The following is a 15,892-nucleotide window of genomic DNA, read 5'->3' on the forward strand; positions in this document are numbered from 1 at the left end:
TACAATGCACAAGGAGCCAGGTTCAAGCCCCTCAGTCCTCACCTGCAGGGGGGAAGCTTCACAAGTGGTGGAGCAGTGCTGCAGGTGTCTCTCTGCCTCTCACTCTCTCTAACCCTACTTTCTCTCTCAATTTCTGACTGTCTCTATTCAATAAATAAATAAAGATAGAAAAGACAAAATGTGTGTAGTCTTCTTTCAGAATATTTCCTATCTTTTTTTCTAATATTTATTTATTCCCTTGTTTTTTTATTATTGTTGTTATTGATGTCATTGTTGTTGGATAGGACAGAGAGAAATGGAGAGGGGAGGGGAAGACAGACAGGGGCAGAGGAAGATAAGACACTTGCAGACCTGCTTCACCACCTGTGAAGCGACTCCCCTGCAAGTGGGGAGCCAGGGGCTCAAACTGGGATTCTTATGTTGGTCCTTGCGCTTTACACCACCTGTACTTAACCCACTGTGCTACCGCTCAACTCCCAACATTTTCCTATTTTAAAGATCACAAAATTTCAGTAAAAAAAAAAAAAAAAATCCAAGGTAACATTTGGCAAGGCAAAGATGATGAAAAAAAAAAAATTAACTTGACCTGAGTTATCAAATATGCTTGAAAATTAAACATTTCCGAAAACTTCTTTCTGCTGAGTGGTCAGTCCAATTGAGGCTTACATTCTCTTTCGCTATTACTTATCTATCTATCTATCTATCTATCTATCTATCTATCTATCTATCTATGTCATTTCCAATGTTATTGACCCCAGAGCTTATCTGTACCGCTAGTTCCTAAGACAGTGTCTAACGCCTTTCGAAAGATTACATTACCTTCGCTTCCTCCACATAGGGAGAGAACAGACGTGGACGAACATAGATCCCTGCGCTTTTTTGCCGTAACCAGGCATTGGACTTTCCGCCTTCTGCTGTGGGAAGCATGTCTGATGGAGGAGTACTAAGCAAGCCTCTTTTCATCTTGAAAAAAAATCAGTTCATAGGCAAATTAGAGATTTGTGCAGCAGAACAATACAAGTAGGCTAAGAATAATCATAACTAATAAGGACATTCACCTTTTACCATTAAAACAACATTTAGAAATACAAATGAGATTTTAAGAATACTTCAAATGGTTTTGTAAACAATCTTAATTTTTATTTTACTTATTGGATAGAGAGAGAGAAAAACTGAGAGCGAAGGGGGAAGCAGAGGAGGAGTGCTAGAGACACCCGTAGCCCTGTCTCACCGCTAGTCAAACTTCCCCCCCGCAGGTGGGGATGGGGGGCTTGAACCCTGGAGCGCACACACTCTGCCAGGTGCGCCACCCCAAGGCCCTACTTCAATTATATATGTATCAGGGGGAGGTGGAGTTTTGGCATGTAAAAAGTCTAATTTCCCATTTTCTCAAAACAGGGAAACAATGCTGTAAAAACAAGAGCTCCACTGATTAAAAACCAGTGAGCCAGACTAAGTCCTGGACACTAGAAAGGCAACGTTCACACTCTCCTCACTCATCTAGCAACTGGAACTGTCTCTACTGCCAGGACCAGGCACAGACTCTGTAGTGTGTGGGATGGGGGCTCTAGGGGAGAGCATGCGGCTCAGACCCCATCTCAAACATCCAACAGCCTTGTGGCCATCTACACCTCCTGTCACCTGGATCACTCTCACTTTTTTTTTTGCCTCCAGGATTATCGGTGGGGCTCGGTGCCCGTACCACAAATTCACTGTTCCTGGAGGCTATTTTTTCCTTTTTGTTGCCCTTGTTTTATCATTGTTGTGGTCATTACTGTTGTTGTTACTGATGTCGTTGTTGCTGGACAGGACAGAGAGAAATGGAGAGAGGAGGGGAAGACAGAGACGGGGAGAGAGAGATAGACACCTGCAGACATGCTTCAGCGCCTGTGAAGTGACCCCCCCCCCCACACTGCAGGTGAGGAGCCGGGGGCTCGAACCGGGATCCTTACACTGGTCCTTGCGCTTTGCGCCATCTGCGCTTAACCTGCTGAGCTACCGCCCAACTCCCTAAGGTTTAATTTTAAACAGATCTCCTTTCTGTTCTGCTTACAAGTTAGTCTAGGACCACACAGATTTAAGAAGACAACTTGCTAATATAGGTTGAATTCTCATATATATTAATTAAGATCCTTTCCAGGGATATTTTGTCTCTGTTATAAAAACACCACAAATGAACTATTAGTGGTTTTTAAAAAGAGTCTGTTTATCTACTGGATAGAGAGAAAGAGAGAATCAAGAGGGATGGGGGAATAGAGAGGGAGAGAGAAAGAGACACTGCAGCCCTGCTTCATCTCTTCCTCCTGCAGGTGGGGCTGGGGGACTTGAACCTTGGCCCTTGTGCACCACGACACCATTTGAGCTCTACCAGGTGCACCATGTCCTGACCCCCAGTATCAGTGTTTTAAATGTGTCTCAAGCAGTTGCCTTTCCTTCACGGCTCTGCCAAGGGTTTAAGTTGTACATAGCATTCTAGTTAGAGACCAATTTACAAGGAACTTATATTCATACTCCCCCCATCATTAATCCATAGCAATTCCATGGCTTAAAAATTCACCCAGGGGAGTACACACATCCCCATGCATAAGGACATGGGGTTCCAGCCCCCGCTCCCCACCTGCAGCGGGGAAACCAGGTGTCTCTCTTTCTGCTCTTTCCTCTCTCAATTACTCTATGACCTACCTAACTTAAAAGGGGGGGGGGGAAGAGAAGAAAAAAAAATTCTCCTTACAACTCATTAGTCCTTTTTTTGAATCAGTCTCCCTCTCTTCTGCTGACTTACTGTTAATCTTAGGCAATTTCTGCCTTTCTCTTTTAAAAGAAGTATCTACACTGTACTCTTGCAAGAGACTAATGCCCACTCAACTCTGGTACCCAGAATATATCTGTGCCATGTGCCAAGAACACTGGGACACAATCCAGTGCATACAGACACCTGTCTCAGCAGACTTTCCGACTTGGAATAATCTGTCTGTAAGGGACACAAGTAACACCCAGGAAAGCAAAGCTGCAGCTAGTGTGTTACTGCAGCTCCTCTTCACGAAACGGGTAGACACAACCAGACACTTACTGTATCGCTCAGGACCTCACTGCTGATAGGTAAGATGTGTTCGATCCTCACAAAAGGCAGCAGAGAAGAAAGGATCTCTCTGAGCTCCTCCATGTCCAGGTCTCGCCTCTTCACGCCTCTTTTGTTCACACTGTGAGCAGTGCCACTCAGTAAGTTTGGCTCTGCAAAACAGGAGATCCAGTCTTTACCTGAACCCAACTTTTCTAGAACATGCTCAAGAACACTCTTTATACTTAAGCAACCTGATTTTTAAAAAGAATATAATTTGCTATTATTATTTTTACCAGAGCACTGCTTAGCTCTGGCTTCAGACCCTCAAGCATGAGATTTTTTTGCATAACCATTATGCTGCCTCCCCAGTCCTGTAAATTATTATTATTATTTAAATATTTATTTATTTATTCCCTTTTGTTGTCCTTGTTTTATTGTTGTAGTTATTATTGTTGTTGTTATTAATGTCATCGTTGTTGGATAGGACGGAGAGAAATGGAGAGAGGAGGGGAAAACAGAGAGGGAGAGAAAGACAGACACCTGCAGACCTGCTTCACTGCCTGTGAAGCGACTCTCCTGCAGGTGGGGAGCCGGGGGCTCGAACTAGGATTCTTACGCTGGCCCTTGCACTTTGCGCCACCTGCGCTTAACCCACGACGCTACCACCTGATTCCCTGTAAATTATTATTATTATTATTATTATTATTATTATTATTATTTTCCTCCAGGGTTATTGCTGGGCTCGGTGCCTGCACCATGAATCCACCGCTCCTGGAGGCCTTTTTTTCCCCCTTTTTGTTGCCCTAGTTGTTGCAGCCTCGTTGCGGTTATTATTGCCATTGTTGACGTTGCTTTGTTGTTGGATAGGACAGAGAGACATGGAGAGAGGAGGGGAAGACAGAGAGAGAGGGGAGAGAAAGACAGACACCTGCAGACCTGCTTCACCGCCCGTGAAGCGACTCCCCTGCAGGTGGGGAGCCGGGGGCTCGAACCGGGATCCTTACGCCAGTCCCTGCGCTTTACACCACGTGCGCTTAACCCGCTGCGCCACCGCCCGACTCCCCCTGTAAATTATTTTTATGTCTTTCTTTTAGTAAAAAAAAAAAAAAAAGCATGGTGTTGTAGAAAAATGGGCAACACACACACACGGAGAGAGGGAGGGAGGGAAGGAGAGAGGGAGAGAGGGAGAGAGAGAGAGAAAGAGAGAGAGAGAGAGAGAAATAGCTATAAAGCCAGTCCATATCTGTGACCTTGGGAGCTACTACAGATTCCAATGGAGGGGGATGGGGACACAGAACTATAGTGGTGGGAATGGTGTGGAATTATACCCGTTATTTTATAATTTTCTAAATCAGTATTAAATCACTATTAAAAAAGAAAGAAGAAAAAGCAAAAGCAAATCGTATTAAAAGTTCAATAACATTCTTTTATGATTGCTATATATATATAATGTAGTGACTTTTTTCTTTCTTTTCAAAAATTTTATCTATTTATAGAGACAGAGAGAAGCCAAGATAGAAGGGGAGAGAAAGAGACACCTGCAGCACTGTTCTGCCCTGCAGGTGGGAGCCCTCATATGACTTTACATGAAGTTCCCAAATAAGTAACAGGTAGGGCAAACATAGAGGAAGGTGACTGAAACCAGAGTACAGCTTCCTTCTCATACCTGTGGAAATCTGAACACTACTCTGAAGGGAAATTTTATTCAGGATGTTTACTGTCTGTTCAAAATAAACATGGCATTTCATCACTCCAGACTCTCCATCCGTGAACAAGGCTACAGTAACCGTGTCATGATCTATAGAAGCTCTTGCTATTTGGTGCAGTTAGGTTGTGTAACATCACAATCAACAGCGAGGTAGTGAATTCTGAACCATGTTGCTGTGGGCAACTCAGGGTTAGGCTCCTGGAAGCACCTGGTCACACATCTGTCATCTAATTAAGAAATAATCTTGTTTTGTGAGGGTAAGCAAGCATGCTTATGGAAAGGCACCTTACTAGGTATGGACTCGCAGTCAGCAGCACTCTTACCTGCTGCCTGAGTGAACTCCAGCTGACATCCAGAGCCTAGATTCTCAGGAACACTGTTAGCAGTGAGCACACAAGCCCCACCCTACTACGATCCGATTAACAATGCACAGAAGACTCGGGATGTCACCTGGCTCCATCACTAGCTAGTGATATATGCTTCAGGGACTCCATATTTTTCTCTCTGTACATCTGCAAATTACCATGAAGTTCATGAACATTTATTTGGGGTTACCAATACATTTTAGCAAGTAGGTGACTTTGAAAACATGGAATTTTAATAAACCGCATACGCTGGCACTTCAGGAGCGCACCATGTGGATAGTGGAGGCTTTCCTACTTATGGAGCTGAAATCTGGTGTCACTGACAAAGCTCTTTGCAGGCCATGGAGAAGTCAATCAGGAGAAATAAAAAGAAACTAGAGGACTGTTCCCTTGTGCCTGAGTCCTGGGGTCTTAACAACAAGACACGATGAAAAGGTTGAAAGGCAGATTTAGCACTCCGCCCTACATTTCAAAATGTGACGGGACAACTATGTAACAGCACTACATTTTGCAGACTTTCAAAAACTTTCACAAATCAATTGGCATATATAAGAACACAGGAAAATAACATGGGGACCAGGCAGTGGCACAGCTGGTTGATCACACACATTACACTGCACAGGTGTCTGTTCGAGACCCCTTTTCCCACCTGCAGGGGGAAAGCTTCATTAGTGGTGAAGCAGGGGTGTAGGTGTCTGTCTCTCTCCTTCTCCTCTCTCAATTTCTCTCAGTCTCTATCCAGAAATAAATACAAACATTAAAAATAAAATTAAATTAAAAAGGAAAGGTAACATGCAAAGTCTCCAATTTGCAAAATGAAGTGGCCCAGCATATTTCTAACCAACCATATCTTTTCCACTAGAGGAACTGACCAGTTCTAAAAGTTTCTATTTTCACCAGGTAATAGTGGATATTCCCAAGGTTGACAGGTAGCAAATGTTTCAGTAGCCTTTGGGGGAAAAGTTAAAGCATATGTCAGGGTCGAGCAGTGGTGCCTCTGGTTGACCTCACATGCTACAGTGCACAGGGACCTGGGTTTAGGCCTCCGGTCCCTTCTACAGGGGGGAAAAGCTTCACAAATGGTGAGGTAGTGCTGCGGTGACTGTCTCTGCCTCCCTCTCAATTTAATTAATAAATAAAGTATTTAAAATGTGTGTTTGAAGTCAATTTAATGGTAGGGGAGAAGCATGGTGAACAGAATGTGTCAGAAGTGTTCTCTTTTATTGTTGTTATTGATGTCGTTGTTGTTGGATAGGACAGAGAGAAACGGAGAGAGGAGGGGAAGACAGAGGAGGAGAGAAAGACAGACACCTGCAGACCTGCTTCACCGCTTGTGAAGTGACTCCCCTGCAGGTGGGGAGCCGGGGGCTCGAACCGGGATCCTTACGTTGGTCCTTGAACTTTGCACCACCTGTGTAGAAGTATTTTCTAGATGGATCAACATCACGAATGTTTCAATCTGAACACTGTTTTGAAAGCAGAGCAAGAGGCAAGTGAAGTGCCAGTATCTCAGAGAGAGTAGGGCAAGGCAGCCCTCAACGGAAGAGTGCCTGGTACTTTCCTACCAAGTTCATGCACACAGTTCCCATTACACATCTGTTTGATTGACCCAACTTTAAACTACTGTTTAAAACCAAGCAGTCTGAGCCCACGGCAGCGGATGTGCTGAGCTCTGAGCTTACCTCTGTCTGCTATCCTTTTCACCAACTGATGTTCACCCCACTTAATCAGATATTTAAGAATATCTTGTTCACTTGCCTATAATAAAAAATGATTGACATTTACTTGGGTGAAATTAGGTAAATGGCAGATTCTAATAACGGCCCTTCCTAGGCCATCATGCAAATGCAGTGTGCAGCTTACCACCTGATTCCTCACATCACATACCGAACTTTGCACTGAATCTCTAGCCCACCAAGTGAATTAACAAGACGGCGCTATATGGGTTGTATCTGGTAACCTCATCTTTGTCTTTCTCTTTATCCTGTTTCCTTCTCCTACTGAAATTTAACTCCTTTTATTATGTGATTTCTATACAGCTGCCTTAAACCCTTGTTAGGACAAAATGGAGACAAATGAAAGGAAGAAGCAGTACAGGAATACAGAGTGGCGGGAACAGCTACTCCGGACTCTTATTTTGGCAGACTGCAGTCTCCACAAGGCTGCGACTGGTCAACACAGCAATGTGCCCTTGTCCATAGTTTAAGTCTTACAGCAAACCAAGGCTGCTCGTCAAGATTCTTTCTTCCTAATAAGCACAGTTCCTTTTTTCTTCTCTTTTTTTGCCTCCAGGGTTATCACTGGGGCTTGATGTCTGCACTATGAATCCACTGCTCCTGGAGGCCATTTTTTCATTTTTGTTGCCCTTGTTGTTTCTGTTATTGTTGTTATTGGATAGGACAGAGAGGAATTGAGAGGGGGAAAGACAGACACTTGCAGGCCTGCTTCACCGCTTGTGAAGCGATCCCGCCCTCTGCAAGTGAGGAGCCACAGGCTTGAACCAGGATCCTTGTGTTGGTCCTGGTGCTTTGCATCATGTGCACTTAACCCGCTACACTACTGTCTGCCTTCCAGCATGCAGTTTCTAAAGATAATACTCTGAGAAAGTTGACAAACCATAACTCCTATATTGCATGGAGTCTGAACCAGGACAGTGAAATGAGCTTAGTGAACACCAGCCCTAACTAAATCCATCCAGTCCAACAGCATTAATACTGCAGCGAAAGCAGCTTGTGAGGGAAACCCCACTGATAAATGCATTGTTTTAATTCCTCACTGCACTTCTGAGTTAAAAGCCTTTTACAATGTAGGAAATGACTCAATGGCTTTATGTCCTCATAACATTACAACTGCTGTACAGTTTAGCATCAAATCCATATGCCTGATGCAAAACGAAGACATTAAGTTTGAAAGTTTGAACATGTTTTACCTGGGAGCATTTTTTTTTTTTGCCTCCAGGGTTATTGCTGGGGATCAGTGCCTGCACCATGAATCCACTGCTCCCGAAGGCCATTTTTCCCCTTTTGTTGGCCGTGTTGTTTTATTGTTGTTGTGGTTATTCTTGTTGTTACTGATGTTGCTGTTGTTGTATAGGATAGAGAGAAATGTAGAGAGAGATGGGGTAGACAGAGGGGGAGAGAAAGACAGACACCTGCAGACCTGCTTCACCGCTTGTGAAGCCACCCCCCTGCAGGTGGGGAGCCAGGGGCTCGAACCAGGATCCATATGCCGGCCCTTGTGCTTTGCGCCATGTGCACTTAACCCACTGTGCTACAGCCTGATCCCCACCTGGAAGCATTCTTTGCAGTATTTTAAATGTACTGATACCTCAAAGTACCAAATCTTTAATGCAACTGAAGTTAAGGATAAGAGTTTGCTAAGAACTGTAGATTAAAAACAAGCAGTTGGAAGCATCACTATCTTTTTGCAGGGCACACAGACTGAACTTTTGTAAGCACCTGAGCAGATGAGAACATGCCCGCACTCCCACTTTGTCTAGCACTCCACTAAGAGTAAGAAGCCGTCGCAGTGAGCCCGATACTAAGTGAAGCGAGGAGATCGCTCTCAGGAAGCTCCGCTGACCCTGCCCGCTGGCGGAGCTCAAGCCCTCAGGGGGCTGGCCGGGACCTGGGCTTGTTCACAGCTGGTCACAGCAGCAGGGGCCTTCTGAGGCACAAATGTGAAGAAGCATTCCTGGGTGGCTTGGGAAGGACAGTGAACCAAGAGGCGTATCAATGATTACCTGTAGGTAGTCAGACTGGATAGCGGCAAGCAGATGGTCTTTGCTGAGTTCATAAAAAACATCCGAAGTCATGACCTGGGGAAATTCCTCACAGAGGAAATGCAAAGCCTGCCGGTGCACCCACTTGGAGCCGTATGGATGAGAGCTCCACTTGAGGACGGCGACTAAGGTGTCTAAGGAGATGCTCTCGGCAATGACATCCTCACAGCCTACAAGAAAACGCAAACACTTCTTGAGATCAGTCAGAAATAGGAGTTGGTGAGCAGCAGTGTCAGGCGCCACACTTACAAACAGCAACAGCAAAAAGCGCTCAAAGGGACAAATAAAGCCTCGCAGGAGTCACCAAGACTTGATGGGAGACTGTGGCATGACAGGATATTTACAGCCCAGTGGGACAGAGCCACAAAAAGGGCAGATAATCCACACGACTGTCCGAGACAATTAACATCCATGTGCAAGTTCAGTCATGTGAATGGAACAACACCGCAGAACACTGGGCGGTGGGAAAGAGGAGTGCGGGGTCCAGACTGGGAGCTGGTCAGAGGGAGGAGGTGGAAGCTACCTGACTGACAAGGAAACAAACACTTGAAAAGAAGACAGGAGGTGGACACTCAGTCTTTCTTACAGGCAAGTAACCAGCCTGTGGCTAGTTCAGTTCCTCAGAGCACAGGCAGAAAGGTGGAGACTTATGTTTACTTGGGATTAGGACAAGTAAAACAAAAGGAAGTGGTTTAAGTTTAAAGAGTTCTGAAGAAAGTGACTGTTGTGTGAAGAATTCATGGAGATCCAGGAAGAAAACCTGAGGATAGCTTTAAAAAAAAAAAAAAAATATATATATATATATATATATATATATATATATATATATAATTTTAAAAAGAAAAGCCAGTTTGAAGTATGAATAACATCTGAGTGATAAGGATTACACAAGAGTAATACAGTTGGAAATTCTTCATAACTAAGTTCATGATAAAATAAGAGGGCAAGAAATAGCTCAGTCAGGGAACAACATGTCTTACTGCTTGCACAGCCCAGACTCAAACCCTGGCATCACATGGATGCATTTCAGCACTGCAGAAAGCTCAGGGCCATGGCACTACTCTTCCTCTCTCTAAATCAAAGAGTAGGTAGGCCCAGAGCGATGAAACTGTGCATGTGTGGAGTCCCAACTTTTTGAACTAAGTAATAACCTGACAGTGTGAACAAGCTGAAAGGGCATCTGAAAACCACCACCACCAAACAAGGCCAAAAAAAGAGGATCTATTTCTAATAAACTCGGAGCTTGAAAAGATATAGCTGAGAGAAAGCACAAAGCTCAAAGTTATTAGGAAGCCACAAAAGAGAATGAGAAAAGAGGTGGCAGAGGCCATTAGTAGCCAGGAGAGTCTGTACAGCGTCATGCTTCAGCTCCTGTTATGAGATGGTGGCAGACACAGCCCAATTTGTTATGGACCTAACAGACTATTTCCCGGTGTCTCTAGACCACTCCCGACAAGACAGCGGGGCTCTATGTCATCTCAGGCAGAGCCAGAATGAAATGTGCTCGATGCAGAGTGAGGTCCTGCAGACAGAGGGAGAGGTGTAGAGGGAAGCCATCTGGAAGCAGCACAGGCTGTCTGGGGGTGTCGTGAGCTCAAAGAAGATGTGGAAAGGGCACTGCAAAGCCCCCAGATGACCCTAGCTGAGAAATTCACTTGGCAACACATTGAACAACAGACCTATAACTGGTTTAAAAAGGTGTGTGTGTGTGTCAAAATAAAGAGGAAACTTAACCAGGAAAATGAAAGACATCTACGTTTAGATTAAAGGAAAGTGAACAGCAGGTCACAGAGGAGAGGAGCTTAGCCTGTGTATACATAGCATGTGGGTATTTTGACCTAATGAGTGCAGAATATGACAAGGCTGTTTGTTAGAAAGCTTAAGTAACCTCAAGATTTTAAGATATAAGCTCAGTCCTAATTTCACAAATTCTCTCGTGCGGCTCCCCTCTGGGGTGCTGTGTTCTGTCCCAGCCTATGTTTTAGGTGAAAATGCGCAACACCCCGCAATCCTCAGAGGAGGCCTTTTGAGCTGTGGAGGGCTTCAAACTTGTCACAGGACAAAAGCTCTGTGCAAACAACACTATCTGATCTATGCTAGGGGAATCTGAAGACAGAAAGAGCAGTCTGCTGGACTTCCAGAGGAATGAAAGAAACGGCTGGTTTCTGTACTGTTCCAAGGTCAGGTCCTAGGAAACAACTGGGTGTCAAAAGAAAGGAGATTACCGGGGAAGTCGGGCTGTAGCACAGTGGGTTAAACGCAGGTGGCGCAAAGCACGAGGACCGGCGTAAGGATCTTGGTTCGAGCCCGCGGCTCCCCACCTGCAAGGGAGTCGCTTCACAGGCGGTGAAGCAGGTCTGCAGGTGTCTGTCTTTCTCTCCCCCTCTTTGTCTTCCCCTCCTCTCTCCATTTCTCTCCGTCCTATTCAATAATGACGACATCGATAACAACAATAATAACTACAACAATGGCAACAAAAGGGGATAAATATTAAAAAAACATAAAAAAAAAAAAAGAAAGGAGATTACCGGAGTAGGGTGGTAGCGCAGCGGGTTAAGCGCACATGGCACAAAGCACAAGGACTGGCGTAAGGATCCTGGTTCGAGCCCCCGGCTCCCCACCTGCAGGTCAATCACTTCACAGGCGGTGAAGCAGGTGTCTATCTTTCTCTCCCCTTCTCTGTCTTCCCTTCCTCTTTCCACTTCTCTCTGTCCTTTCCAATAACAACGACATCAATAACAACTACAATAATTAAAAACAACAAGGGCAACAAAAGGGAATAAATAAATAAATATTAAAAAAGAGCTCTCAGGAGTCAAGTGGTAGCGCAACTGGTTAAGTGCACGTAGAGCGAAGCTAAAGGACGGGCGTAAGGATCCTGGTTCCCCTGAGTCCCCACCTGCAGGGAAGTCGTTTCACAAGCGGTAAAGCAGGTCTTCAGGTGTCTGTCTTTCTCTCTCCCTCTCTGTGTTCCCCTCCTCTATTTCTCTCTGTCTTATCCAACAACAATGACATCAATAACAACAATAACTACAACAACAACAAAAAAAACAAACAGGGAGTTGGGTGGTAGTGCAGCTGGTTAAGTGCAAGTGGCGCAAAGCACAAGGACCGGTGTAAGGATCCCGGTTCGAGCCCCCAGCTCCCCTTCTGCAGGGGGGTCGCTTCACAGACGGTGAAGCAGGTCTGCAGGTATCTATCGTTCTCTCCCCCTCCTCTCTCCATTTCTCTCTGACCTATCCAACAACAGCGACAACAATAAAAAAAACAAACACCAAGGGCAACAAAAGTGGATAAATAAAATATTTTTTTAAAAAAAGGGGAAAAAAAAAAAGCTCTCTCAGGTCCTCGCTTCCAAGATGACCTGAAAAGAAGGAACAGTAGTGGTCCAGGAGGTGGCGCAGTGGATAAAGCACTGGACTCTCAAGCATGAGGTCCTGAGTTCAATCCCCAGCAGCAAATGTACCAGAGTGATGTCTGGTTCTTTCTCTCTCTCCTCCTGTCTTTCTCATTAACAGATAAATAAATTCTTAAAAAAGAAAAAAAGGAACAATGGCCATGCCAAGAAGGGCTGCGGCTACGTGCAGCCTACTTGCTGCACCGACTGCGCCCGATACCCAAGGACAAGGCCATCAAGAAGTTTGTCATTCGGAACATAGTGGAAGCCGCCGCCGTCAGGGATATCTCTGAAGCAAGTGCTTCCCAAACTGCATGTGAAGTTCCCCTGCTGTGTGAGCTGTGCCGTTCTCAGAAAGGTGGTGAGGAATGGCTCCTGGGAAGGCACAAGGACCACACACCCCACCATGATTTAGACCTGCAGGCGCTGCCCACAACCTCCACCAAAGCCTATGTAAGAGTTGTGACCTGAAGAAAAGCAGTCTTGGGAAAAACAAAATGGGAATTACACTTTAAGGAAAAAAAGAGATTTCAACTCACTGAGTGCTAAGAAATTTCTAAACAATTAGAATTGCTCACTTCAAAAACAGGATCCCTCTAGGAAAATGTAGGAACAGAGACGAAGAATTCCTGCACTAGATATACAGTCCAGGTCCAGTGCTATTCAAGAGCGCTTGTTCAGAAAAATGGTGGGGGGGTGTGCGGCTGCACAGCGGGTTGAGCGCACATGGCGCGAAGCGCAAGGACCCCCACAAGGATCCCAGTTTGAGCCCCTGGCTCCCCACTTGTGCGGGGGGGGGGGATGTCACTTCATGATCAGTAAAGCAGGTCTGCAGGTGTCTGTCTTTCTCTCCCTCTCCTCTCTCCATTTCTTTCTGTCCTATCCAACAACAACGACAACAGTGACAGCACTAACAACAACAAGGGCAAAAAAGTGGGAAAAATGGCCTCTAGGAGCAGTGGATTCTAGTGCAGGTACCGAGCTCTAGCAATAACCCTGGAAGCAAAAAAAAAAAAAAAAAAAGTAACAGGGAAAAAAGTTTAAACATAAGAGTACCTGAATTTAGAGATGAGCTTATTTTATCTGATGCTAAAATGAGCTGTCCGTAAGGAGCAATGAGAGTATCACAGCTAAAGCCGCGTGCGTTTGTCTTGATGAGCGGTGGGAAACACGGACAAGTTCTGAACAGTTCTTGTGATCTCTAGAGTGGGCCTGGAATGTGTCATGTGTCAGTCTGCTGCTGCTACAAACCAGGCACTGGGATGTGGCTGACTGGCATGTCTGGGACGAATCAAGGGATTCATCTAGTGGGAAGAGCTGGTTACAGTCCTTGTAAACAAGGACACTGGCAGATGGAAAGACGAAGAACTCAGAATATAGCATATACTTAAAGTTCTGAGGTTCACCAGGAAATGAGACAAAGGGAGAAACTACACGTGGAAATCAGACAATCTGGACTAGAAATCCCAGCTGGCCGCTCGACAGCAGTGTCACTCTGACAGGTCAAACAGCCTGCCACATTCACACTTGTGACACCGGGATTAGAATGCTAACTCTGACTGCTGTGAGATTAACTGCAGCCTTGACTTTCTCCCCTCCAATGCCCCACTTGTCAAGCAGTGGGGATCGTTAGTTCTTTCCTGATATCCGCCTCCCACGGCCTTAAAACCATCAAGGGCTGTTGCTTGTATTCAGATTTTAAATGCACCTCTCCAATGAATTTCTACCATTTGTTTCAAAACCTCGCATTATTTTCCCAATTTTTATTTGTGATTAATAGTGGGTTTTAAGGTTACAGAGTAACCTTAAAGATTTTAAGGTTACAGAGTAGAGTTCTACACAATACCCACCACCTAAATTCCGTGTGCCACCTCCCAGCTCCCAGAGAACCACCAGAGTCAGTTCTCACGAAGTCTTAGATGCCATAAGACCATTTATTTGCTTCTGGTTTTGTTTGTTTGCTTGTTTGTTTTTTGAAATACTACAAAAGATGATGGGAAAAGGGGACCGCTGACGTCAACTTGCCCAGGTGAGAATGGTTCCACACAATGTCCCCGCAGGGACAGCTTCTAAGCTGAAGCTGGCCGGTGGCCGGAAGAGACTTGTGTGAGGCCTGGAAGCAGCAGCTGTAGCCACTGTGCAGGATGCTGGTGGCCTCTCCTCCACCAGTGTGGCCCTGGTGACAACGCTGGCCTCCATCCACCACCAGAAGCTTAGCTGCAGAAGTACAGGCATGGGAGCCGTATGCCCTTGCCTTCAGACAATCCAGCGGTTAAGCACAGGTGGTGCAAAGCGCAGGGACTGGCAGAAGGATCCCAGTTCGAGCCCCCGGCTCCCCACCTGCAGGGGAGTCGCTTCACAGGCGGTGAAGCAGGTCTGCAGGTGTCTGTCTTTCTCTCCCCCTCTCTGTCTTCCCCTCCTCTCTCCATTTCTCTCTGTCCCATCCAACAACATCAATAACAACAACAATAATAATTACAACAATAAAAATCAACAAGGGCAACAAAAAGGGAAAATGAATAAATAAATATTTAAAAAAAATAAAAAAGAATCCTAACCCTCTCCCTTTCAGACCTTGTCTTCACCGGCTGACTGACTGATAACTCCTCTGGATCCTAACCCACTTCCCTTTCAGACCTTCCTTTCCCCCACATCTGTGGAAGGCCCAATTCCAATAATCCCCTGATCCTGTAAGTCAGAATTGCCCAGCTCCTCTGAAATCAGTCACAATGAGAACAGCAGCGCAAGTCTCCGGCCAGCTGCAATCTCAAAGGCTGTGTGATAACTTGGACTTGAATGGCTGTCTTCTTCTAATTAAGTTAAACCACACAAAATTATTCATTTTAAACTGTTCTGACCTATGAAAATAACATCTGGGAATTAAGTAATGCATTAGCTTTTATTTTTATTTATTTATTTTATTTATTCCCTTTTGTTGCCCTTGTTGTTTTATTGTTGTAGTTATTATTGTTGTTGTTGTCATCCTTGTTGGATAGGACAGAGAGAAATGGAGAGAGGAGGGGAAGACAGAAAGGGGGAGAGAAAGACAGACACCTGCAGACCTGCTTCACCGCCTGTGAAGCGACTCCCCTGCAGGTGGGGAGACGGGGTTCGAACCGGGATCCTTATGCCGGTCCTTGTGCTTTGCGCCACCTGCGCTTAGCCCGTTGCACTACAGCCCGACTCCCTGCATTAGCTTTTTATATGGAACAAATGACCACACCTCCTCTCATGTCTTCTGTGGGTCGAGAGTTTGGGTTCCCCACAAACTCAGGGTTTCTGGAGGCCACAGTCAAGGTGTCAGCAGAGCAGAGACTCTTATCTGAAGGATAAGCTAGGAAAGAATTTGCTCTCAGGCTCATCCAGGTTGTTGGTTAAATTAAGTTCCTTGAGGCTTGTGACTGAGGGCTCAGTTTATTATTGGCTACCCTCAACAGGCAACTCCACAAAATAGGAGTTCATTTCTTCAGAGCTGGCAGGGGAAGAAGTCTCCAGTGCAAACCTGCTATCAAGATGGAGTCTTACATGAAATCACAGAAGTGACATCCTCCCTCTCTTATTCCCTCTCTCCAACTTCAAT

At 45.3% G+C, this 15,892-nt stretch overlaps 1 protein-coding gene across 3 annotated transcripts in view; it reads right to left on the bottom strand.

The window, feature by feature from the left end:
- BTBD7 (BTB domain containing 7) overlaps positions 1 to 15,892 on the bottom strand; it is a 54,552-nt gene that overhangs the window by 14,695 nt on the left and 23,965 nt on the right. Inside the window, exons 4-7 of one of the 3 annotated variants that reach the window (XM_060180979.1) lie at positions 8,877 to 9,085; positions 6,817 to 6,892; positions 3,071 to 3,231; positions 820 to 963 (exon numbers count right to left, since the gene is read on the bottom strand). In XM_060180979.1, the coding sequence (XP_060036962.1) occupies positions 820 to 963; positions 3,071 to 3,231; positions 6,817 to 6,892; positions 8,877 to 9,085 (590 nt within the window). Of the gene's footprint in view, positions 1 to 819; positions 964 to 3,070; positions 3,232 to 6,816; positions 6,893 to 8,876; positions 9,086 to 15,892 lie in introns of those variants that run through there. The other 2 variants (XM_060180980.1, XM_060180981.1) reach the window with 2 other exon arrangements.

The sequence above is a fragment of the Erinaceus europaeus genome, chromosome 22 (genome assembly GCF_950295315.1).
Source record: "Erinaceus europaeus chromosome 22, mEriEur2.1, whole genome shotgun sequence".
NCBI classification, from domain to species: domain Eukaryota; kingdom Metazoa; phylum Chordata; class Mammalia; order Eulipotyphla; family Erinaceidae; genus Erinaceus; species Erinaceus europaeus.